The 26,038-nt window shown below is 37.7% G+C and overlaps 1 protein-coding gene and 1 long non-coding RNA gene across 9 annotated transcripts in view; both read left to right on the top strand.

Moving 5' to 3' along the window:
• LOC136844881 (neurogenic protein mastermind-like) overlaps positions 1–11,800 on the top strand; it is a 97,951-nt gene extending 86,151 nt beyond the window's left edge. For 5 of the 8 annotated variants that reach the window (XM_067114165.1, XM_067114163.1, XM_067114167.1 and 2 more), the window contains 6 exons: positions 746–1,670; positions 1,899–3,458; positions 3,815–4,610; positions 4,821–5,257; positions 6,400–6,447; positions 6,837–11,800. In XM_067114165.1, the coding sequence (XP_066970266.1) occupies positions 1,416–1,670; positions 1,899–3,458; positions 3,815–4,610; positions 4,821–5,257; positions 6,400–6,447; positions 6,837–7,757 (4,017 nt within the window). In that variant the 5' untranslated portion in view covers positions 746–1,415 and the 3' untranslated portion in view covers positions 7,758–11,800. The remainder of the gene's footprint in view (positions 1–745; positions 1,671–1,898; positions 3,459–3,814; positions 4,611–4,820; positions 5,258–6,399; positions 6,448–6,836) is intronic. The other 3 variants (XM_067114168.1, XM_067114170.1, XM_067114171.1) reach the window with 1 other exon arrangement.
• Positions 11,801–13,885: 2,085 nt separating this feature from the next.
• On the top strand, positions 13,886–23,600 carry LOC136844884 (uncharacterized). The gene is made up of 2 exons (XR_010854998.1): positions 13,886–14,076; positions 20,640–23,600. It is a non-coding gene; the product is annotated as an uncharacterized lncRNA (long non-coding RNA).
• Positions 23,601–26,038: the final 2,438 nt, after the last annotated feature.

Genomic DNA, 26,038 nt, shown 5'->3' on the forward strand with positions numbered 1-26,038 from the left:
TCCAGAGCAATGCAAGGTAACATAATGAGAAATTGTAAGTGCTGCATTTTTTTCCTTATGTAATTCCTGAGTGCACCGAAATCAGTACCAAAAGAAATTCAAGAATACCTAATTCCATTTATTATGACGTATGTATTATGTGTTCTTACTATCTGAGTCACCCTTTGGGTTATATTGGTTAAGTGCAATTGATTCTTCATTTTATATAACACTTGTCAGAGCACTTATTTATGGTATTTTTTTGTAATGTTAATTCTGTAAATCTTATGAATTGCATTCTTTCAATTGTCAATTCCTTCTTTATGTGATTGTGGAATGCAAATGAATTGTAAGGGTTGAAGGTATTGATATTCCAGTGATAATGTTTCATTCAGTCAAACAGCCATTGAACATGGTTCCTTCCAAAAATAAGTTAAGTATACCTTGGTTTAACCAGACCACTGAGCTGATTAACAGCTCTCCCAGGGCTGGCCCTAAGGATTAGATTTATTTTACATGGCTAAGAACCAATTGGTTACCTAGCAACGGGACCTACAGCGTATTGTGGAATCCGAACCACATTATAACGAGAAATGAATGATTCCTTCCAAATTGAGTTTACATGTGTTGTATGAATTTCTGCTCATGACATCTTTCATAATTTGACCAACCTCATTTGTCTCCAGTTATCTTTCATACTAAGTTTGTATAAAATGTTTTGAGAAAAATTGATTTTCTTGACTGACCTTATGTCTTTCTCTTTCAGAAATGATGTGCAAGGCTAATAAAGTTGATGGGGCGAGGGTATGTGATGATGGCGGGAGTAAATTCAACCTTTCCAGTGCTGGTGTTTCCCCGTGAGCCCCCAAGGATCCCTGCGTAGAAGATAAACAAGGAAGTAGTGGTGGAGAAGGAGGACTTTTATAACTACCACTCAGTACTACTACTACTTCACCAGAAAGTTGATTACTTTCCTTGTAGTGAGATCATTTTGGTTTTGAATTGCCAGGAGTGCTAAGTGTATGTGATGAGATGCAAGTGCATTAATATCAGTAATATTGTGATAGTAATGTGGCTTACTCATGAACACCACATTTTCAAACTTTTTCAGTCATGGTTTACTTTTTGAGCAGTGTATGGATATATTACCTCAAAAAAAGTTTTAAAACTGCCTTAAACTGTTAATTGTCCCTTAAGAGGGCAAGTAGAAAGTTGTGTCTGAACAAAGGAAGTGCCATTCAGGAAGGGTCATAGACTTGGCACTGTGTTGTGAGTGCCAGCATCTCTTTTCTTCTTGTTGAAGAAGTAAACCTTTCTGTGTAAGGTTGGTGTAGTGAGATTTAAACTGGCTGTCTCTGTGTTGCTCCCGTCATTCCGCCACGGTGGCAGGGGTGGGCGGGGGCACGGCTCTAGCTGGGGGGGCAGGCCCTGATAATATGGCCGACCACTTCCAGCAAGGCAAGCAAATTGTTGTAGATCGGTTGAAACGTCGCCTTGGACAGTATCGCCAGAACCATAATTCTGGAGTCAGTCGGTATGACACATCTATAGACACTTTGTATACGGACCAAAAGAATCAAACTTTATTACTAAAGCAAAGACATATTGAATCTAAGGCCAAGAAGAGTAATAAGAAATCTGCTGACAACAAAAAGCAGGAGAATCCTGCATCCCTGTTAACAACCATGGGGGTAAGTAGCTTAGAATTTCATTTGGCCAAGTTTTAGGGATATGTGTAATTTTAGTGGCCATTTTTTTTTTTTTTTTTTTTACAACTTGATGTATTGATTAGTTGGTGCAATTTTACTTGAATTGATTTTGCATATTCATTTCTTCGCATTGTGGTCTAATTTTTTCAGAAGTGATGCTTGTGTTTACTTCATGGTAGTTACTAATAATTGTTTATGTTTTGATTACAGCAATCAAAGATGCTTGCCCGAGGGCATGATCAAACCACGTCATCCGGTGAGTCTCATGAAAATGAGCCGGCAACAAAGAAGCAGAGGCTTAATAATGGTGCCCCACCACCTTCCATGGGTGGCCCTCATGGTGCCTCAAGTCATGGTGGTTCTGCACCTCCTCCTCCTCCTCCTCATGGTGGTGGGCCTCAAACTCATGCTGGGGCATCCCAGGCAACTGCATCTGGAAGGGATATTACCGACTTCCAAATGGTGCAGCAACTAACTAATATTAAAAAGACGGACTCCCCTGTTCCTCCTGGGGCTGGGGCAATTGGTGCCACTACCTCGGCTTCTAATGGCCCTCCTGTTGATGATATTAAGAAAGAGCAACAGGATCTTGATATGGCTTTACTTGATGGCATCGAAGATTTTAGTAACATTGAGGACATAGGTGATATGGGAATAAATTTTGATCAGTTTATTCAAGATTTAGATTTTGATAATATAAAGCCAGAAAATCCTGGGACAGTTTTAGGTGAATATGTAAAAGAGGAATCTGTAGACTTATTTGAAAACAATCCCTCTAGTGTTAGCAGCGACAGCGGTGTCGCAAGTGGTAATACAAATGCCCAAAGCCCTCAAGTTGCACTAAGTAAACCTAGTGGCACGTCCACTACAGCGGCTTCGCCAGTGTTCTCACAGTACCCAGGCACTCCTCCAGTATCTCATACCTCGACCCCCCCTACCTCTTTCACACCAACCTCATTTAATGCCACGTCCACTCCTAGTACATCGGGATCCCCAACACAGTTTTCCACAACAAGCAGTGTGCCAAAAATACGTCCCGGTATGAATATGAACATGACCCAGTCTGACATGATTCCTGCTGCTCAAACCTTGAAGCATATGGCTGAGCAACATCAGATCAAGATGTCCTCTACAGGGACAAATAATGTTCATCCCAATTTCCAAGATTATGGGATGAACAGTATGAACAATCCTGCTGCTGCTGCTGCTGCAGGCATGATGGGTCAAACAGGTGGTGTGAATAATCAAATGTACCCAAATAGCATGAATCAAAGTAGTCCTGTGTATAGTAATCAAAACAATATTAATGAGCTCGAACTGAAAAAGCGGCAGATGTTACAGCAGCAAATGGCTCAGCAACAGCAACAACAACAACAGCAGCAGCAGCAACAGCAACAACAGCAGCAGCAGCAGCAACAGCAACAACAACAGCAGCAGCAGCAGCAGCAGCAACAACAGCAGCAGCAGCAGCAACAGCAACAACAACAGCAACAACAATCCTCACAGCAGCCTACTTCTCAGCCGCAACAACAGCCAGGTGCACAACAGCAGGCACAGATGCCTGGGGGAATGGTTGGATACCAGAACCGCATGTCACCCATGGGATCTTTTCCCAATACTTCTCAGCCAAATGCGCTCACTCCACAGCAATACCAGATGTCTGGAGCTATGGCTGGAGGTGTAAGAGGAGCTTACCCTGGTGGTCCACGTGGACCATCACCTATTCCACCAGGTTCACAAGGAGGACCTTCACCAATGGGTGGTGGCCAGGTAATTAGTCATAGGTTTCTTAATTTCATTAGTGTTGATGGGTTTTCTGTGTAGCGTGATGAAATTTTTTTTATGTATTCATATTTATTTGTTGTAAAGGTGCATTTAGACAAAAAAATGGGGAATCTGCACTTATTCAGTCATTTTTAAAATTTGTATAATGGAAAGTATTTTATTAGATTGTCATTGCTAGTTGTTGGATTAAGTAGTGTAAGTCAGTACTTCAGACATTGGCAAAGTTGTGCTGTGAAACATAAAAAGAATTGGATATACTGGTTTTATGTTTACTGTATTACAATAAAAGATTGCATATTATGTATTAAGTTTATGATTTTCACTGATTCATTTTATTTCAGATGGGTGCACAAATGGGTACAGAAAATAAAATGGGAAATGAAATGTTTTATCAGAGCCAAATGGGTGGCCAGTATCCAATTCAAGGGCAACCGCAGCGCTATCCAGGACAGCAGATGATAGGGCCTGGTGGCATGATGCGGCATGTCAGTCCAGCTAATCAGATGATGGGACAGGCCGGTCAAATGATGTCCCGGCCACCTCCACCTGATTACCCTCAAGTTGCCCTTATGCATAGGTCTCAGATGATGGGTCAGCCCATGCCTCAAACCATGGGCCAGATGGGCCAGGGAATGGTGAGTTATCAAGGAATGCGATCAGGAATGAGACCAGGAATGGTTAGTGCTCCCATGGTAAACATGGGATCCAACCAGATGATGGCTGGTATGGCCCAACAAACACTACCCCCAAATATGCCTACCATGAAACCTGGGCCTGGTATGGTGCCTACCACATCCATGAATCCATCTGCTTCTATGCCAAGTAGTACAATTACAGGTGCTACTATGCCTACAGTGACAGTGAACACCATGTCAGCAGCAGGCAACATGACTAATAGCATGGGGCAGGCAGGTAGCGGAAGTGCGATAGGCATGGTTGGACGGACATCTATGGGAGCAGGAAATATGATGCAGAGGCCGAGACCCCCTAATGTAAATATTGGTCCAGGTGGATTGAACATTAGTACGCAGATGCCACCATCGAGGCCCGAGTGGCGACAAATCATGATGCAGGGCAACCAGAGTAACATGATTATAAACATGAGAGCTGGTTACCCTCAGCAGCAGCCACAACAAGGTATGTTACTTAATTTTTTCATGTTGGAATTTTTTTTATTTTTCATTCTGTTTCTCATATGATAGCAATTTCTAATTGGTATTAAATAAGGGAGCATCATGTTGTTAATTGAAAATTTTCGTGACACAGTACTGTATTTATATTTTGAATAACCTTTTGTATTCTGGATTTTTGCTGTGATTTGTATATAAATAGATTTAAAAATTCCAGGAGCGATGATGACACAAGGAAGTCAGCTTATGGGAATGCAGCGGCCTTCAAATCAAATGATGAATATGATGGCTATGCAACAAGGACCTGGGATGCAGCCAGGTCCTAATATGCAGGCTGGGCCAGGTATGCAGGCTGGGCCTGGCATGCAGGCTGGGCCAGGCATGCAGGCTGGGCCGGGCATGCAGGCTGGGCCGGGCATGCAGGCTGGGCCAGGCATGCAGGCTGGCCCTGGCATGCAGGCTGGCCCAGGCATGCAAGTAGGCCCAGGTATGCAAGGTGGTCCAGGTATGCAAGGTGGGCCTGGTATGCAGGCCAATCCTGGTATGCAGACCAATCCAAATATGCAAGGGGCACCAAGATTACAAAATGCTGCTGGAATGCAGGGAACACCGAGAATGCAGGCCAATATGGTTGGCATGACGCAGCAAGGCCAGGTATGTTCACTTAGATTTTTTAATTATTTATTAATTTTTTTTGCCATTACCTGAAAGTTTCAGATTTGTTTATAACTTTTAACTATGATGTTTGACATCAATTGGCTTTTGTAATTGTTGGGCAGGTTAGGTTTTCTTGCATGCTTAATGTGTGGAACAGGATATTCTGAATAGAACATGAAAGTTTGAAAAAATATAAACATGAGGAGGAGATCATAACAAGTGCTTAAAATTATACAAGACCAGATAGCAGGTGCTGAAGAAATTAATGAAGCGGTTGATAAACAAAATTTTAATAAGCGGTTGATAAACAAAATTTTAATAAGTTGTATACCTGTTCCATAGTGTGTTGCAGTCTTTTTTATCTTGGCATTTACAAAAATTGATTGTAAATGGGAAAATGTTTTAAGTTGAATTTTTCCCACATTATACACATTTTATTAAGAAGATTTTAAAGTGTTTTGTATAGCATTGGAAATTTCCGATAATAGGTATGGACTGGTATATTTCATAATACAAAATTGATTTGAAGCCAGCATCTAGAAAAAAGTTCATGCCACATGCCAAGTGTGATGTTATAGTTTCTAGTATATGAGGTGTTGTCATGTGCAATTTTAGTTACAGTAAAGTCATTAAAGTTATTATGTAAAATCGCCTGTTAGACTTTACAGTATTCTACAAGTAGCATACCAATGAAATGGTGAATTATAATTATTGATGTTAACTAATTAATAATAAATTGCAATAATAATACTGTAATAGTGTTTACTTTTCATTGACATACTACTTGTAGAGACCTTAATAAGTGCACAATATAGGGTGAAGAGTGTGGTCTAAATGTAGTTTTTATCACATGAGAGTGAGAAGTTGGTTGTCTGTATCATTAATTTCATTGATTATATTTCAATTTCATTCACTTGAATTTAATATTGTATTCCTGCCCAAAGTAATTGAGCAACGAATGGGCATTATTGAGTACATTATGTGAAAAGATACTGCTATAGATCACCAGAAATTCCATGCTTCACAATGATGTTAAACATCAAAGAAGTTAAACAACATAATTTAACACTATTACACTACTTTAAGTAAGGCTTATGGTAACAATTCTGTGAAAAATAAAAGTTATCTTGATGTTACAGGCAAAATCAGCCAAGATACGACAGACAACTCTTTCAAGTGTCAAAAAGGTAACAATATCTGTAATAGACAGAATACACAGTTGGATTTAAGTGGTCATCCACTACTAATATAGATGGAACATTTTATGTTCTGATTTGTCAGAAATGTTTTGTGAAATGGCATTGCTGGCAGTGTTATGTAATAGCCATTACAAACAATTGGACATTTCATTGTTGGTACTTGAGCGGGGACTGTTTTTAGTACAAAGGTTAATAAGATTACAGTTTAAATACAGTAATGTAATCTAACCATTTAAAACATTAACTGTCAGAACTCAGGAAGGTGACATTCATAAAGCATGCTAAGAAACTATCTGTAGTTTTATGCAGTTGGTTTATTTATCTTTAGCGTTGACTAATTTTTAAAATCGGTTTAATGAACTTTATTTTTCTTTCAGGTACGGATGGGTATGCAGATGAGCCAAGCTGGTGGGATGGGTGGAGCACAAGTGACATCTCAGTACCCTGGGCAGCAACAACAAATGACTGGCATTGCTCAAATGCCTCCAGGCGCAAATCAGATGATGGGTAATGCAGCTGCCCAGGGGAGAAACCCAGCAGCGATGGCTGGTATGACTGGTGCTCGAAGCCCAGTTGCCATGGCTCAGATGAGTGGAACTGGGCATCCAATGAGCCCTGCTAACAGAGGTCAAATGGGAGGTGCAAGTCCTGTAAGTATGGGTCAGATGAGTGGCTCAGGACAAGCTCCCAGCCCCGTTAGCATGGGAGGTATGTCGCACCCTAGATCCCCAGCAACTGTGGGTCAAGTGCACCCACGTAGTCCAGCTACCCTGGGACAAGGTGGACCAGCTAGACCTTTAAGTAATCCTGGAATGGGTCAAGGAGGACCTGCAAGACCTCTGAGCAATCCAGGTATGACCCAGCAGCAAGGCCAGCAGTCTTCACAGGTGGCAGCTGCAGCTGCCATGGCAGGCCAGCCTCCTGGAAATAATGCTGGACAATTAAACAGAGGTTCTCCAGGTAGTTTAACTCAAAATCCTGGTGGTGGCCCTGCATCTCGTCCTGGTCAGAGCCCAATGAACCAAGTGCAGCCTATTCAGGGTCCAGTTAATAGTGTATCGCAACCTAACATGAACATAAATAGGGCTAAAGGTGTCCCAGCGACAGTGAACAATGGTCCTAATGCTCCTCCTGCAACAACAGTGGCTAGCCAGCGTCCAAACAGTGATGCTAATAATGTACGGACATCACAACCTTCAACACCAAACCCACCCCCTACTTCAACAGGAAGTGCAGCCCCTACCACCGACTTTCTTGATTTTGAATTTGGTGAATTTGCCCAACTTATTAATGACTAAATAGTGTAAATGGGGCCTGGGTATGGTGCCTCATGAAGTGCTGTACATAAGAAAGCATTCCTGTAGTGTTATACTCTGTATAGTGTACAGTCTTAATTATTATTATTTTATTATGTCGATAATTATCGTGAATGGTCCAAGAGTGTAATTTAGTGTAATGAAAGGACTTGCCATATCATATAGAGTTACTGCCAAGTATTAATACCCCAGACCACCTGCACTTAAGAAATAACCCAGTTTGTCAACGGAAGAAGATTACATTCCATGTTACACTTCACTGGGGCAGAGCTAAAATTCTTCACCCACTGCTTGTAATAAGCACCATGCCAAAAAATACAACAAAAACTATCTTTTGAGAAAAGTTCAATTCATATTTTTGTGTTATTCAGGATGAAATTAGAGGGATTCTGTCAAAAAGGTTGATTATCTTAGTAAGGTACATTTTCCTCTGAGGGAAATGTACCTAACTGGTCAGCCATAATAGGCTCAATATAATTTTTATTTCCATGACATGGGCCTTGGAGTTCAATTTTTGTACTTTTGAATGTTATGCAATTCTTAATGCAGAATTTTACTTTGAAAATAAAAAAAAATAATCTGAAATCTTATTTTTTTAGGACTGTACTAGTGCAAATTAAGATGTATTTGAACTGCAAGGTCCTTTTTGTGCCAAGTATGTGTACAAAATGACAGCATGAAAACATTATTGATATTTACTTTTAATTTTGCAAAGACACTGTCTGCCATGTAAAGAGAGTTGGTCCTTTTAGCCCTACCCCTTTAATAAGACGACTACTTGTACTGTATATTGTAATGTAGCTGGTTTTGTAGACACTTAAGGCTGCATTTTAATTATTCAGAAGCATCTTAGGATAACTTCTGGTAGTCATCACAAACATTGAAACATCTTTCCTTTTCTTTTCTCTCAGCATCTAATGCTACCATTTGCGTCTTTAGATACTAAGGATTTAATCTGCTGCCTCACATACATGTGAAGTAGTGGATGCAAATCAAAGTATGCCCCATAAATGATAGCAGTTCCACAACCATCGTCACCATCCCATTTAGTGCCGTCACCCAAAATTTGCAGTAAAAAAGTTCCTGGGAAGTCAAAGTACAGTATTAGATATTCATCATAGCAGATGCGAAGTTTACTTTCAGCCAGATCAAAGTTTAAGAATGTGTTTACTTAGCAAGCGAAAAAGTGGTCTACAGTAATATGTAACCTATAGTACTTACAAAATGGATTTCCCAAGGACTTGACTGCTGGAAAAAGTGCAATGGTAAGATACTGAAGCTAAACATGCCTTATTTCTCCTGGAGTACTTGTAACCCAGAACATTGGCTATTTCTGTTGGACACAACTTTTGCAGTGTGCATATTTAGAGAAAATTGTTTTACCAGTATTACATTAGAAATTTATACTGCTCACTGCATTTGTTGGGCCTTCCATATCGGTTATCCAGAATATGTCTATGCAGTATTAAATATTTTTTTGTGTGATTTGTATTTGCTGTTGAAAATTTAATTTGACCCATATTAAGTATACAGAATAGTAGGAGATGAAGGCATGATGTGGCTTCAATTAACACTGGAAAGAAACACAAAACTGTAAACTTATTTTTATATGACTTGCAGTTTAGGACAAGAGAAATTGTGCTGAGCCTGCTTCACAACAGCATCATGTCAGTATAACAGCTTCTTTTGGTTTCTGCTGTACAAAGTCTTGTAGACAATATGCTTTTCACCCAGTATTCTCAGGTATTTTTGTGTGATACTAAACCTACACATTCAATATATTTATTTTGGAGTTTATACTGTTTTCTGATCACCACAAGCCCGAAGTAACTCTTATTACCTTGTTATTATGTCTTTTGTCATTGCTCTCTGAAGCTAGTTCAGAGATGTGTCATGACTTATTTCAGGTAGTTATCCTTCCACTTTCATTTTCCTCTGGGTGTGTACAGCAGAAATGATTTGAAGAAAAGAAAAGATGTCATCTGCTACACAGCAACAAGAGTTACATCCTACAGTTCTGTACCATGATTAGGTTGAGGTGTCTGTTGAGGATGTAAAGTTAATTGTATGGTCACAGGTTGCAAAGGGCTATGGTAGTTCTTGTAAGTATGTTTCTCTTGGATGTTAGTACAGCAGTGTGAACACAGGTCCTTCCTTGAGTGCGTGCTACATGTTCGCCAGTGTACAAACTTGTAGGTATAGTCCCATCTTATAAAGGAATGAAGGAAACTAAAAATTACTGTTTTAAGTGCAATCATTTTGGGTTAAAAATTGATAGTATAAGATAATTCAGTTATCATTTGATATTGTAGAAATATAACTGCAAAGTAATTGTCTTTAAAATGGTAATAGTGATTGCTGTGTAAACAGAAATATTTTCCTTCAGTGTGCCTGTGAAGTCAGTGAAAACATAGGTTGTGTAGCAAATATTGTTTCAGAAGACATATTTTCTGATTTAAAGTTCAAGTGTACAAATTCTTGCGCCTCTACATTTCTAGAGTGGCAGTGTGTTTTCACTGATATTCTGGTACTTCAGATTTTATACATGCAAATTATATAAAGTTTGTGCATGTGAGAAAATCATGAATTATGTGTCTTTGGTATTTTTTAACAGATGTTTGTTTTCCAGCGCAAGTGGAAATAAGCCTTATTAGTTTAATGCTGAAGATGCATGATGACTGATTTATTCACATTTAAGTGAAAGTTTGGGCATCAAAGCATTTTATTTCCTCTCCTGTTTAAGACATTTTTATTTATCCAATAAATTTTTGTACCAAATATTTTATGTATGTAATTTATGCATTTTTTAAAACATTTAAACCATGTCATTTGACCAATGTTTTAGTATTTATTCTTGATGAAAGATGCAGATTTTTATACTAAATTATAGAATTTAAACAAAGGTGTAAACTGTTTAGTTTTGGTATACAGGTTTGTTTGTATTTTAAAAATAGTACTTATTTTATCGTAATTTTTATATTCTGTGTTTTATAAGATATTTGTAATACGTTGCTATGGGAACGAGTGATTACTGTGGAAAGATTTGATTACTCTAGTTCTTGTTTTCTTGAATTCTCTTTCACTTTGTACCTGCCAGTTCAGTTTCATCATGCTTTGATTGCCCCTATGATATAAATATAAACCTGAGGATCTGGTGAATATCATAAATGCATCCTGTAATTGAAAGTCATCTTGAATATCATTTGAAATTATGTTCATCAGAATCTGAGGTTAATTGTGTCCTGCATTAAACCTTTTGTGACCCCAGACAGTGCCGCACCGCCACCACGACAGTGTCTTGCATCACCTCGCATTGTTTCATCGAACACACCTTAGCCACCTTTGCAAAATCATTGCTGAGGCTGTCTGCAAATCAGAATCCACCTACAGTATTTTACCTGAGTTTGTAATTTAACAGATGTAAATATTTATGAATGAGGCAAGTTTATGCAAACTATGATTATCACCACTAGCAAGTTGTGGTTTAATGGTAATGAGCATAGTGTAATAGCTTGTCGTAACTTGTCTCACTAGTGAATTCCAAGACAGTTGAAAAATGACAAACATGCAAGGGTTGCCAAGGTGTGAAACGTCATTCTTGTATTGACGCATAACATAGGCTATAAAATTGAGTCGGCTCTGCCATTTCCTCAACCCTGCTGTGTCTTGTTGGCTGGTTATTATATAGGGTGTAAGAAAAGAAAAGAAAAAAAGGCAAATTAGCTCAAATGGCTCAGAAAACATGCATCTGAGAATCAGGAACTAGTTGTAGGGGTACAGAAAATTGTATTCCAGGGCACAGGTTTGAAGGGGGAAGGGTTGTGTAAAATGAATGAAGATGTTCAAGTATAAAAGGTGGGTGCGGCACACTTACCCCCTGGCCACGCCTGTGACCGGTTGATCTCAACTGAAGTACTTAGGTCACAAGTCATTCTCCTATCATGTCATCTACCAGCTGGCATGCCATCCTTGCAGATATGTAAATATTGTTGTCATTTCAAATGCAATAAAATAGTTTCGGTCAATCACATTTTATTTCACCCCTGAATTGATCTGCTCTCTAATAGAGAAACAAATACTTCCGAACAAGATTTTTATATACAATATTAATCATCGCTTTATGTTTACAACAGCGGATTAGATTTCACGGAAGCAAGTAAGTCAGATGAGCTAAGTGCTGAAAATAGTGGCAATGATTACAAAATGCCATCTCAGCATTTTATTTATCTCAGCATTTTGTTTTATTTAGTTCTGATGGACTACATGACCACGGCGCTTGTAGTTCTTTTTATTCTACTCTTCCACAAGTAGCTGTTTGTTTGACACTTTTTTTTTTAATGAGTGCAAGCAATATTTGTGCAGCCCTTTCCGCCAGTGGTTTAGCTCCAAATTATGTTACTCGTGCTGAGTAGGTCTGTTGTTAAACTATTTTATAATATATTATATATATATATATATATATATATATATATATATATATATATATATATATATATATAATAAATCCGTGATGGTGGTTTCTAATCTATAATCCTTTCAAGTATCGATTACTTTAGGATTGAAAATAATGGAAGAGAAATGCCATAGACCTAGAGGTGGAAGGAATAAAATGGCGTCACGGACAGTAATATGGAATAATCTTGTATTAATGCTGTCAGTTTTGCGGGAAGGTTCTCTTACGATTTAATTAATTTCTGTTTGTTTCCTCTCTCTCTCTCTCTCTCTCTCTCTCTCTCTCTCTCTCTCTCTCTCTCTCTCTCTCAGCTTTATTGCTCTGTAACTATGCTGTTTCTAGAAACTACTCTGGCAAGATGATAGGAATTTGTCAGAGTTGCCCATTGAATTTTGCGTGTTGTTTTCTTAACATTTCAGAGCACGACAGAAAACGAGAACACCTTTAGATATCTGTAGTGTAGAACTGAAGTAAATATCGTTATGAAATAACTTGGTAAAACTTGATAATATACTACCGCGGTCTGGTCCTTTTAATCGTGATTTTGTATATTTTTTGTGTTCTGTTCATGTTTATGATATTTACTGTCTTATTTGTTTTAACGTTCATCCCCGGCTGCTGGTACTAAATACGGCGCCCATTTTTCACGTAAACTGATAGCTACCGATCAGATCAGGCTTTATTTTTGTAAATATTATCCTTTCATAAAACAGTTCATGTTTGTGTAAAGATTCGAACCCGTATCTTATGGTTTAGGTACAGTGGGAAACATTTCGGTTATCCACGATGATATCAAAAGGTTTTGTCTGCCGTACAATTTCTTGTCGAATTCAAATTCCGTTTCTCGAATCGAAATCCGCGCGTCACCAAAATAGGTAGGAATAATTTACACTCAAGGAGATTTACATATGTGAATATATTCTGAATGATTGATTTAAGGTTGTCTGGCGTAAATGTCTTTTAAATTTTGCTTTTATGTAATCCATTTCATACGGTAGTAAATTATTTCATCGAAAATTTCCTCTACATGTGAGCACCGTTAATAAATGCTATTGATAGATGATTTAAACACCTAACAGTGTATGCTAAATGAATTTACTGCTAAAAGTTTACAGAAAAGAAAATTTTCAGGTGAAACTGAAATGATCTCGTCACAGAGTGATGCAATGTTTTATCTAACCAGCTTTATTTCTGATTTAGAATTTACCTGAAGACATGATTAGCAAGAAGATGGAACGTTTCCCATAACGAATAGTTTGCTAGTACTGACAAACTCTCAACTCTCAAGTTCCAATAAGGTCAACGTTGACTGTACAGTCTTATGGGATTGCTGATGGACGAAGCGTAGGGGTCGAACGGCATTTACTTCATTGCCTGTAAGTTTATAACTATGACAATAGCTCCGTTTTTACGTTGTAACTGCAAGTTTCTATTTGCGCGATTCTAGGAATTGCTAATGGGAAAAATAAATAAGCATTTGCAACAGTTTCTTGCAAAGTGACGTCACGAACCCAAATGCAGATGGCGCCAGTAGTCACACATGGCCACAAGCAAATAACTTCACATGTGTTTCGTTTCCTTGCTTTATCATCCATGATTTTTCAGTGGTGAACGCAAGTGAGAAGACGAGAAGGTTATATACTCCATTTGATTGTCCAAAGGTGCGCGTGGTTTTGTGCATTTTAGGCCATAAGTTTGTAGTTGCATTGTGGACAGAGTCGTCAAGTGCTTTTCGCTTTAAGAATGGAGCAATTTAAGTTCCTTGGAAAACTGCGGTCGAAGAAACCGCACTGTTTTAAGAAAGAGGACACGTTGGTCAAGACTAAGCTCGTAACCTCTTAAGACCTGGTAAGCAATTTGTTAATATTTGTCGAAGAGTCAATCCCGTAAACTGTACATCGTAAGTTCATGAGATAAAAGAGAGGAGAACTAGGACGTAATGACTTTGATGGCTATTTAAAACATATATTGTGATTTAAAGTTTACCAGAATTTTGGGAATTAATTGTTCACTCGTAATTTTGAATGAAATCATGGCGATGTACATGAAAGCTGGCATAATGCCAATCTGCTCTTTAGTTATTGTGCTTGTGAAGTTTATTGAATGGAGATATCTGGGAGTCTGTCTTGTGTTCATAAGGTTCTGGTAAATTATATTTTTGGGGTTTAGGGCGGGGGCACGAATAAAAATCTAGAGTATCTGGTAAACTTGCCTGCATCAGGACAGTGGCATCGTATTTTTACTGTAAGCATCTGTATTAAGATTACTCGATGGTACCTCGCTCGAGGTATTTTTTTCTGTAATTTCTCTTTAACAACATAGTATTATTTAAAGTATTATGAGCAATATTGTAATTTTGCAGCGACCTCGAAACATGCATGTAAGTGCTGTTACAAAAGATAGGAAAACTTAAAGTTGACCCGTCTCGGGTGAAGTGCATGTGGTGATGCAATTACAAACACTAAGCAGTTCCTGAATGTGATGTTAAAGAAACCTGTTGTAAGTGGGACTGCCCTTATTTTGGAATTATTCTGGAAACCGAAAGGCTAGTTTTCAGTTAAAAATTTTGTGGTTATGTTGGTAACTACGGAACGAAAGAGTGGATGTACAGAGTACTTCGAATTTTCAGCTTACTAGAGAAAGAGAAGCTACAGAACATAGGATGGGTTAAATTGGCTGCAGGGCTTTGGATGTGGAAACTGTAGCCGTAAAAGCTGATCATGGTTACAAAAATTAACATCTCGAATGGCAGTTTAGTTAAGTTTGAAGTGTACTTATGTTAACTTGAATTGGCTTGTTTCGATTCTAAAGGTTATGACTTTTAAAATAAACTGTTCATGAGTTAATACTTAGGGTTTCAAAAGATATTTGGAATTGTGAATCGGTGAACAGCTGGTTTTGAGTACATTAACAAATCAAGCAAATGAGCTAAACAGTAGCAGCGAATCTCTCTCGAAACTAAAGGTTTCTTAAAGGTATTTTTCTGTTTCTCTTCAGTAGTGAGTGATCATTTTCACGAACTGCAATGGTCTGCTTTAACCAATTAGAATAACTAATATTCCTTAATTCATTCGGACGTTTTTGTTGCAAGTCGTAAACTTTCTAAATGAGGAGATAGTCTAAACACTTAAGCTCTGTTCTTTCAGCTTTCAAAGGTTTCCTATCGTGGTGCCCCCAGTGAGTCAATTTACAGCAACATGAGGAGAAATTTAATTTTCAAGGACTGGGGGCCCTTAGTGTTTTTTTTACATAGCTGTTGCAAATGCAGCTTTTTACTTCGGAAAGTAATAATGTAGTATATTATTGTGTGTTTGAGAGGCTTGGCTTGGAAATGTAATTATACAATAATTGCAAAAAAAAAAATAAATAAATAAAAAGCCGAGACCTAGTTGATAAAGTTCATGCGTGGACCAAAGTTACACAGTTCTTATTTAGACCATAATAAGGCTTCTTGAAGAGAGTTCAAGTACATCCTTAAGCTTCTCATACTTCAAAAGCTCGAGTTGAGCATTACCTCCAGCGTAGATTTCTTGTTCACTAACAGTAACAGTACCTGACTCACTGATAAAGTTCTGCAGAATGCACGAAGCGATAATTCACGGCAATAACTCGAGTTCAAGGGAAAGGACTTTCAGGTGGAATTTTCAAATGACCATTACCAAATGTCTTCCGAAAGCGGAATGGATGATACCTCCATCGCTATTTTTTTTCATATGAACCAACAAAAAACACACAAACTTAGTATGCTAAAGCCAGTAGGGCAATAGAAAAGGTCTTCGTGTAATTGAAATATAATGAACCAGTGTTTCTAGGTGCCTCGATTTCAACATGCTTACCATCTAGTGCGCCAAAGCAGTTTGGAAAGTTCCATAAATTCCAAAAATCTCTCGCAAACCTCTCCCAGTTGTCTTCTTGAGGCACTGGCATAACCTTTGGCATCATGTCATTAATAGTATTATATATTCTTTACTTACAGACCAAACAGTAGAATGACCTAATCTATAACTAACGGAGATGGTAACCATAGAGTCGCCAGACGCCAGTTTCTAAAAATCTGTAACGCACAAAGATCAAGGTTTATATCAGATGATGACGCATGGTAGCTGGTGAAATGGTTTCACACACACACACTCCAACCTTTTGTATTTTTATACTTTTTAATACTGTTCGACATTACTACATCTTGATTTTTAGAATTTGAGTTTATAAAGTAAGAATTTTATAAATGTTCTTGTTTATAATCGTGTAGTATTTAATTTAGTATTCTCATGCGTTGTGTTTTAAACTAGAAAAGAAAGATATTACAGAAATGAAAGTAATAGAGTTAAGCAATGATACTGCAGACTCAGTTAATGAGATCAAAGATATCTCGTAATACTTTTTTTTTGCTGTTAGGGCCTCACGAAAGGTGATGTATTCTGAAATACTTTTGGAATTTTTGTTCAACGTCAAGCAGTTCTTTATATAGTGTGAAATATTTTCCCTCAGGTTTCCTTTTCTTCAGGGAATTTTGCCCCCAGTATCGTCGTTTTTGCCTTTGTTTCACTCGCCTGTTTTCTTCCTCTTCCAAAATGAGTGCCATCGCCACCAAGTCACTTATACTAAAATTCTTGAATATGTCGAGCTAGCATGACAACATCCTCCTGATCCTTCTGGAATAAACAGCAGGACTGGACTGCAGTCATACTGCTGCAGACTATTCGGTGCAGTGTGAATGCACGTGCAGGAGACGTTCAGGTGCGTGTCAGTTTACGTGCAGGTGTAGTGTGAAGTGAACAGACCAATTCGTGGAAGTGAAACAAATTTTTCGAACGCCATTCGAACAGTTGAACTGTTGGTTATTAGGTATGAAAAATCTTAGAACTTCACTCGACGAATGACTTTCTAGTTTATAGGCAAGTGTGAGAAGCTCAAACGTCCGAATTATGCAAACACTCAGTAATGTTGGTTTTTTTAAGGCTTTTATTTTCCTGAGTTTTTTTTTTAAGTTAATATGGAAGTTGCACCTAGTGTAATATTCTTAAACGAATGAGCACGTTAGTCCGCACTTTACTCTTGACTGACTTGGGGTATAGTTTAAAATTTGCCAGTGGAGAGCAGCTTGACAGTTGTCAATTTTTATTAGTAGCTAATTAGTATCCTCAAATATAGCTCCATTCTTGTGATTTAAACTTCATATATTTATATTACCGACTTATTCCCGCATCATAAACCTTTACTGTGACATATAGCTGCGGGTGGCTTGTCCTGATAAATAGCTGAGGTCATAATATAGGCAATATTTTTGCGAACGGTGTACAGTTGATGTGTCTTTACCAAAGTTTAATACAGCGAATGAGTTTTGTGAAAACAAACCCATCATTTTATCAAGCTTTTCAACTGACAGGTCATCAGGGTATCAAGATTTACTAAACTTTCATTTGTAAACTTTCTTCACCAGCGTTTTAATCAGCCAACCGCTTCAGTGGGAGCTGAAGGGTTTGGCGGATGTAGGCTCATGAAAGGCTCTGTGGCATTGTTGAGGCAGTATGGCAACTAATGGTGAATGGTTGAAAATGGACGGTTGATGGCATAACAGGTTAAGTACTAACAAATTACTTCGGTTTAGGTTAAGCTATGATAGGTAAAACACCCGTGTCCGTAGTTTTTGGGGGCATCAACTACCTTTCACAGGTTTGACTTTCTGCCCACTTTAGAAAAGATATTTATAAAGGTTTAAACTAGGCCTTTGAATAACGTACTCGAGCAAATTTATTGATGTACAGCCAATCTCATAAGTCTCTACAATGATTTTGGAACTCATGAAACTCTGTATAGGTTTTCATCGTAAAATGTAGTACACTATTTCAGCTTTAACAAATTAAAATTTTTCATTTCACTAACGTCGTATATATACTTGAAAACGTCCACCAGACATTGACTACCTACGCCTGGCTAATTGGCGTTCTTGTGTTAACTTTTTTTTTTTTTTTTTTTTTAACTTGGTTTTTCTCGTTCCCCTTCCCCAAGTATTAAGAGGTTGGTTTTGGAAATATGAATAGTATTAGAGATTACTCCGTTTCTTTATCCGGAGGATATTTAAGCAATGGGTTCCCAGTTTCGTTAGTCTTTGTGAGACCCATGCTGCTTTCCATTTGAATTTTAAGAATAAGTAAAAATTTCAAACTTTGATTATGAGAGATTGTTCATTCATAAGATGTTTTTTTAACAAAACTTTTTTTCATCTTGTTGCTTATTTCTCCTGAAAACCCAGATTTACTTTGGGGTTTCATAACAGTTTTTCCAGCATTTTGAAGGTTGAAATACTTTCTGAAGGTTGCAATTAAAAAAATTATTGGGATTCATGCCACTGATTTGTATGTAGCGCACAGGTACAGTTTGACTTCAGGTACAGGAAATATATAAAACGGTAGCTGAAAAATCCTATATCCGGTTTTATGGTCCAAATAGCGTAAACAGATTTTCATGTTTACACAAGAAGTATTATTCGTGTGGGTGATAGCCAGTATTCTTATCGCATGGACGAAAGGCAGTTTTCTTTAGTTGAGAAGTTTTAGCCTTCAACTTAGCGCCTATGAAAATTCATTCTTCAGCGTCGTCTCCCCTTGATTGTTTTTATCCTAGTTTTTGTTTGAAACCCTGTCCATCACTGATGTGGAATTGAGATTAATACGTGAAAATTAAGTGAACATGAAATAGAATCATAAACCAGTTACTTTAGGACCAATAACTTCCAAGTGGTCCGGTAGTATAAGGAACCTTTGAAAGAATTTAGTATTCACGTTAACAGAATTAAGACCCATTAAGTGAAATGTTTATATTTTTATATGTATACATTTTTTTTACATTAGAATTTACACAGTACTGCTCTGTTTACCTAAACGTATTTTCTACCATTATCAACTGGGACGTGAGCGTTCTTAGTCGTGATTCATATTAATGTACAGAACAGCAATTAAGACTTGAATGCTCGTCGTGAATAAAAATAAAACGATTTAGTTACTTTATACACCGAGGAGTACTTAAGTATCCGGGTATTTTTTTTATATAAATCTAAGTTACGTTTATTTGTAGATGTTTGGGTCTAGTGTGAGAGTAAGTTACTGGGTGTTCCTAGACAATTGACTAACGGACCCATTCAGTACGTTGTTTACGATTTACAATTGGAAGCTTTGATTGAAAAACTATGATTTCAAAGGTACGGTTGGGGTAATGGTCTTAATGATCTAACGTAAGTTAACTAGGTTTAAAAAAGGAAAGCTGGTATTAAAATATCTTTAAGTTGGATTGCAGATGTTACTTGGAAATATGTCGCAGCAGTAACTCGACTGAGACTTGCACAGGTGATCATTGCCTCAGGCTACTTGTATATTCTCCTTAACTAAAAATTAAAAATTACATTCTTTCTGAGGTCCAGGTAAGTGTTGCCTATCAGTCCTCTGAGCTCTAGATTTTCTTGCCAGTGAATTCTGGTATGCTTTGATAGTCTGTTTTGAGTCTCCGTTAAGTTTTCTGAAGTTTAAAGACTGGGATCCCAGTACATAACTCTGCCAGGAAATCTTACATTGGTACACTGCTACGAACGCGCGAACTTTGGCAGTCTTGACCTGCTTCAGCACTTTTCAGTTTTTCTGAAAAACTTTTGAGGTATATCTGGTGTTTCATTTGATAAGCAATGTTTTCATTATAGTTCCTGTCCCCAAATACGCCTTGCTTTGTACACCATAGTCGAACTTGGCAATAAAATTGCCCATGGAAAGACTACGAGCAATACTGCTATTACTATCACTATTACTAACTAGCTCTTTATGAACTGGTTTAATAACAGCCACATGAAATAGAAAAATGCCAGGGAGTGGTGTTTTATTAGGTAGTCTTGACAAGTCCTTTAGGAAGATTTCCTTCTAGGAATTAGTGTCTCACCGTTGATGAGATGTGTATATTTTAATTTGAGAATGTACATTGTAGATAATGAAATTGTAAGTAGTGGTTATTGAAACTACCTGGTGACTGTCTATAATAAATTCATTATTGTTAATACCTGGGACCCCTTAAAAGCAGTCACAAACTAATCATGGCTAGTGCTTATTAATCTAGTTAACAGGAACCATGGTAAGGGAAATGTAATGGATGTCTTACGTGTATGTTATTTTTATGCCTATTACAGAATATGCATATTGGTACCAGTAGTTCTTGTCCTCACTTACGTTCCCAGGTCCATTGCTTTCTGCCCATTTTACTTCTATCCGTTCCCTATGGCCTCTTCCCAACAACCCATTTCGCAAATGGATGGGGTGCATTGGTTTTTGTTCTACTTACCAACGTTCTCATAGCGTCGTTATTCGTATAATAACAACTTCCCATGGCGTGTCCAGCAATACTGGGGAACTAACTTAAGTTTTTTTTTTCAGACTGGTCATAGATTTCCAAATGGACACGAGACAGGAAGATCTACTGATAATTTGCTCTTTCTGAAGAATTTCGGGACCTGGCTGTTGTCCCACTTGCCCATCTGATAAAGGAAAAGAGAAGGATTGGATAGGTTGTGATACGCGGTTTCATAAAAAGCCCGTTTCTAAGATGGCCTTCGTTGTATTAATGGGTTTCAATCAATGAAGGAGGAATTGATGGATGTGAAAACTCAACTATATAATATGATGTGTGATGATCTTCGGAGTCGAGACGCTATGATTGCTGAGCGGGATAAATAAATGCTGAGCTCGAGTGTGCGAGGGGAGTCACATGATGAGGTGTACTTTCCTCTGATAGTTGAGTCATATTGGGAATGGAGATGGAAATGATAAGAGTTGAAATAAAGAAGATGGCAGCCCCACTAAAGAAAGGATAGCTAATGTTAGTAATAAAATCTACACGTTTCACGGAAAATTGAGAGGAAAACTGACGTTGCTAATGTCCATAAGGATAGTCTAATTCCAATTATTAATACGAAGTCTACCTCGAAGGATAGTGTTATCAATTTTGCTGATGCAAGCAGTAGAGATGGGGCCGCGATCAGGATACGTAAATTTATAGGGTGCTGAGCAAAGATTGGAAAATTGAAACCAAAAATAATGATCTGTAATGTCTATGATGATGATGTGATTGAAGGGTTAGTTGACAGAAACCACTTTCTGAGGTCTATCCCTGATGTAAGGGCAGAGACGAGTGTTATCTAGTACTTGCTACAGATGGGACTACCAACTTCATTCTAAAATGTGAACCTTAGATTCGCAAGGCTACACATGAGAAATGTGATGTCTTACGGTGGGGAACATACAGCACACGTGACAGGTAGCAAGTGCCGACCTGCTTCAATTGTCTGAGGTACGGATGTCTGGAGGAGGACCTCAGAAAGAAAGATTAGTCTGTGGCAATCACGTAACAGAAGATTGCAACCCTAGTAAAGTGTGTCAATTTTAATTGATAGAAAAGGCAAGACACCGCTCATCGGGTGAACTCTAGACACTGTAAAGCAAGGTCCTTCCTATAAAGCTTTTGGTGCGGAAATGAGAGTACTGTAGCAGCAAACGCTGATCATGGATATAAATTTTAATAGCTTGAAACGGGGTTTGCGAATATTCCGTCTGTAGGTAATGAAACACTGCAAATTAGAAAGCTAATAAATGTGTTATATATATTAGCGGTTGCTGAAACGTGGTTAAATGATTTAGATACCACTTTGATAAATGTGAAATGACTCATGCTCATACTTTTTCCATTCCGAGAGAAGGTAGGTCGGGAGGAGGAGTTTTGAATACATGGGGTAAGCCTTAGATACTTAGATCAGAGAATTTCATTTATTGTTTACAGACCTTCATGGTCAAGTGTAAATGTGTTTATCAGGGAACTGGGCATATTTCTGCAAATGATTGACATGATTGCTACAGAAGTCTATATTTGTGGGGACTTGAATCTATGAATGCCACAACACAATTGTTTTTAGTGATTTATTGGAACCACGTCGTTGGCAAATAATGTTGAATCTGTAAACACCTCGATTGTACAAACATTAGGTCCTATTTAAGTGACCCAGAAAATGACAGCGTAATGGATATTGGTGGGAAGTGCGTCATATCCCCAGTACATTAGCTCGTATCTCTTATTATACCGATACTGAAATACAATGAGATGAAGAAAATAAGTTTTAGGAATGGATCAAACTTTTCTCCGCTTGGTCCAGTTAATAAAGTGATCCAGAGAATACGCTAAGATATTAATTTTCCTCGTGATCAATCTTGACTTACTGAGAGCAGACAGTGTGTTTCTAATCGGACAATTCAAAGTGAATATATGCGCCCGTCAATAGGGAAATGCATAATAATTAAGGACTGATCACCTTGGTTTAATGGTGAGATTCTGAGACTGAAGAAAAATAAAAACGTAGAGGACAATTGGCAAACGTTAAACGGTTCTCTAGAGACCGACGTAGGTTTCTTCCTCAGTCGTTTTTTTTTTATTTTTCCCGACGAGAGGACGGCCATGAAACCGCTCTCTCCACAGGTGAATTCCCGGGAACATTCTTGTCCCCTACGCGAAAGGCGCATTGAATCGGGGTCGATGGTCACAGAAGACATGAATTTCCCACACGGCTTGTCCTTGCTTGAGACTAAAGGTGCACGCGAAGAATATACAGTAGTTAGAAACCATTATAATTATCTAATAAGGAAGAGAAAGACTGAATAACATCAGAAAAACCTAGAAGCAGGAACGGATATGAATGAACTTCATAGACTTCTGGATAGGTTAACTGGAAGTGCAAAGGATCAAAGGCTTCCCGAAGATTTCAGTGATCAAGGACTTGTTGATAATTTTCTTGAATTTCTTAAGGAGAAAACTGAATGCATAATTATTACGTATTTATAATATTGACATTCCTCCGATGCCAATATCTGAATTGGTTGGGGTGGAAAATCTTTAATGCTTTACTGATATAATAGTGATAGTTATTTTTGAATGCATGTACCCTATATCTGAGAAAGTGGTTGTTGTAAAACCGATCTTGAAAGGCAAATCTGATCATCAAAGTTTAAGTTCATACAGGTATGTTTCGAATTAGTTTTAAGTCCCAAAATGATAGAACATGTAATCCTTGAGCAATTAATTTGACACCCGGAAAGGGTTAATGCTTTACCGGTAGTCTGTCTGCTTACAGTTATATTCAACAGAAACCGCTGTATGCTCTGTTCTAAATCTATTAGAAATGAATGAAGGCAAGTGTATATTTTGGTGTAACTCGAGCTCAGCTCTGCCCTTGATACAGTTGTTCATGAACTGCTTCTAAATGGTTTATTCAGTCAGTATTACTGAAGAAGCTTTTGAGTATTTGAAAGACTACCTGTGTGAAAGAAAATAGTGTACAGATTGGGAACTCATACTCACCTTATGAAACACAAGTGAAGTACCACAAGGAAGTGTACTAAGTCCAAATTGATTTTGTATTTATACTTGGATTGTCAAACATAAAAGAGACAAATGGGGTAAATACTCAAGCTTATTTACAGATGACACCTAATTTTATTTTTACAGTGTTGAAGATGCAGGTGAGAAAATATTCTTACCAGTGCTGAGGAATGAATGACATTTAAGCAGTTGAAATTAAATGAAAATAAAACTGAATTTATGTTGATAGGAAGGAAATACGATTTAAGATAAACTTTTTCTGTTAAATATAAATGTAGTTCCGATCACTAATAATGTACGTGACTTGGGTGCACTACTAGACTGCAGTTGGGTTCTTAGTGCTCAAATCAATGTTATCAGGGTTGCTGGCCATCATCTTAGAAATACTGACATTGTTAAAATATCTGTTGAAAAAAATAGTGGACAAGTGCAATGGAAAATTGCAAATCTTATCATAATCTGCCTGAGATGCAACTTACAAAGCTGCAAATACTAAATAGGGCGGCGAGATTAATAAAGTTTGCACCGTGTGGCAGGATTAAGCCAGTATTGCTTAAGTTGCATAGCTCTCCATCAAAGCTAGAATGTTATAATGTGTGTAATGACTCACCAAGCTGTCATGACTGGGTGTCCAAAATAACTGAATGATTTGCTGGGTATAATAAGGCCGACGGATGGAATTAACCCAAGAGCAGGACCCACTAAGTCTTAGTGGGTCCTGCACAAGAACACCTGTAGATGGACTCTGTTATTCGAGCCAAGATGCAATTCGGATGTAGGCTTTAGAGCCTTTTAATTTGCCGCTCTAAGATTATACATTAAGCTCAGAAGGACTGAAAATATAAAGTCATTGAAGAAAAAATTAAGACACTTTTTTCTGAGTGCTACGACAGTGTAGATTTGACTATTGATATGGAGTGTGCCATATAACAGAAAAATGTCAGTGTGTGCATTGTCTAAAGAACTGAATTTGCGGGTCTCGCCGAACGCCGTTGGAGTGAAACCCTAGGAAAAGGCAATAAAATGCTCAGGGTATGTGGCATTTTAATGTTTTAAAATTACTGAGTACCATAAATGAGGGATTCTATTTAAATGCTAAGAATAAAATTTACCCTGAAGTTGCTATTGTCAAGAATTCCATACATGATATCCTGTAAAATTTAGTGTTTTTTTTAAACCTTCTGAGCCTGTTGAAAATTTAAAATTCCTTAAATTTTTGGGTGTTTATTTTAATTTTCACCAAGTTAGTCTTTGGATTGTTAATAAAACTACCAGCATGAACATATGGAGGATTTGAATTACTAAAGATGAGCGGATAATGGATTGAGTTAGAATCAGTTGATAATTATATTGCAATGAACAAACTTCTACGAAATTAGTGACCTGTGTGGAGTAGAGAAGATCACATTTAAGTCAAGTTAGGGCTTATATGAATTTCCTTAAAAGAAAGAAAAAAAAAAAAAACATTACAACCATTTATTATGGCCAGAAAGAAACCAAAGCTCCTCAGCATATTGTGTACTGGAAGCTCGTTCTACTGTTAAGTTGATTTGTTTTTAAGAGTTCACAGCATTCGAATGAGGACATCTAAAGGAAAGGAATCCAAAACTACAGTAATTGATAAAGAACATGGGAAGTTTACGAAAATGTTAGTGACAGAAACTTTGCACTCGCTAATTTCCAGGGAATTTTAGCGAACGGTGAAAGCAAGACTGGAATCTTTTGACATTGATGGGGAAATAGCTTAATAAATTTCAAGGCAAATTCTATTCTAATTTTCATTGGATTCAGATTCAATGGGTGGGAAGTGCTGGTTAAAATCTTTATTTTTAGAATATTTTCAGATTATCCAGTTTTTGTGCTCAACTTTCTGCTGTATATTGTTACTAAATCATTGATATATTTATTGTATTGATTTCAGTCACCAGCGTCGTGAGTCTGGATGCCCAACAGTTTGTGAAGATAGCCTTTATCCATCCTCCAAGCCTTGTAGTTTCTCAGTTCCTTCACCAGAGGGCATTTATGGACACTCCCCAAGGAAGGGGGTCTGTTAGAGTAAGCGTGTAATACTAAACCACATTGAGAACTTAGTTCTAAAATTTTACTCTAGGTCTTTAAAATTATACTGCACGGAAAACTGTTTATGTACAATCTGGATGAACCCTGGAAGTAAAAAATCTGATGAAACTTAACCCAACATCACTTCATGGAACAAACAGCAGCTGCAGAAATGTGCCATAGCATGTTTTCCAGGTGCTAGTGTAAGTTAAGCAGGTCTAGTAATTTTTTGCCTCAACAGTCACTTTGGTAACACTTAAGACATTAGTTAGATGAAATCTGCCTATTCTCTTGACAAGTAAAGGCTGAAAAATTCCGTCAGTATTTGAGCAGAATCCTTTAGCAGTCGCAC

The sequence above is a fragment of the Macrobrachium rosenbergii genome, chromosome 13, assembly GCF_040412425.1.
Source record: "Macrobrachium rosenbergii isolate ZJJX-2024 chromosome 13, ASM4041242v1, whole genome shotgun sequence".
In the NCBI taxonomy this organism is placed as follows: Eukaryota; Metazoa; Arthropoda; class Malacostraca; order Decapoda; family Palaemonidae; genus Macrobrachium; species Macrobrachium rosenbergii.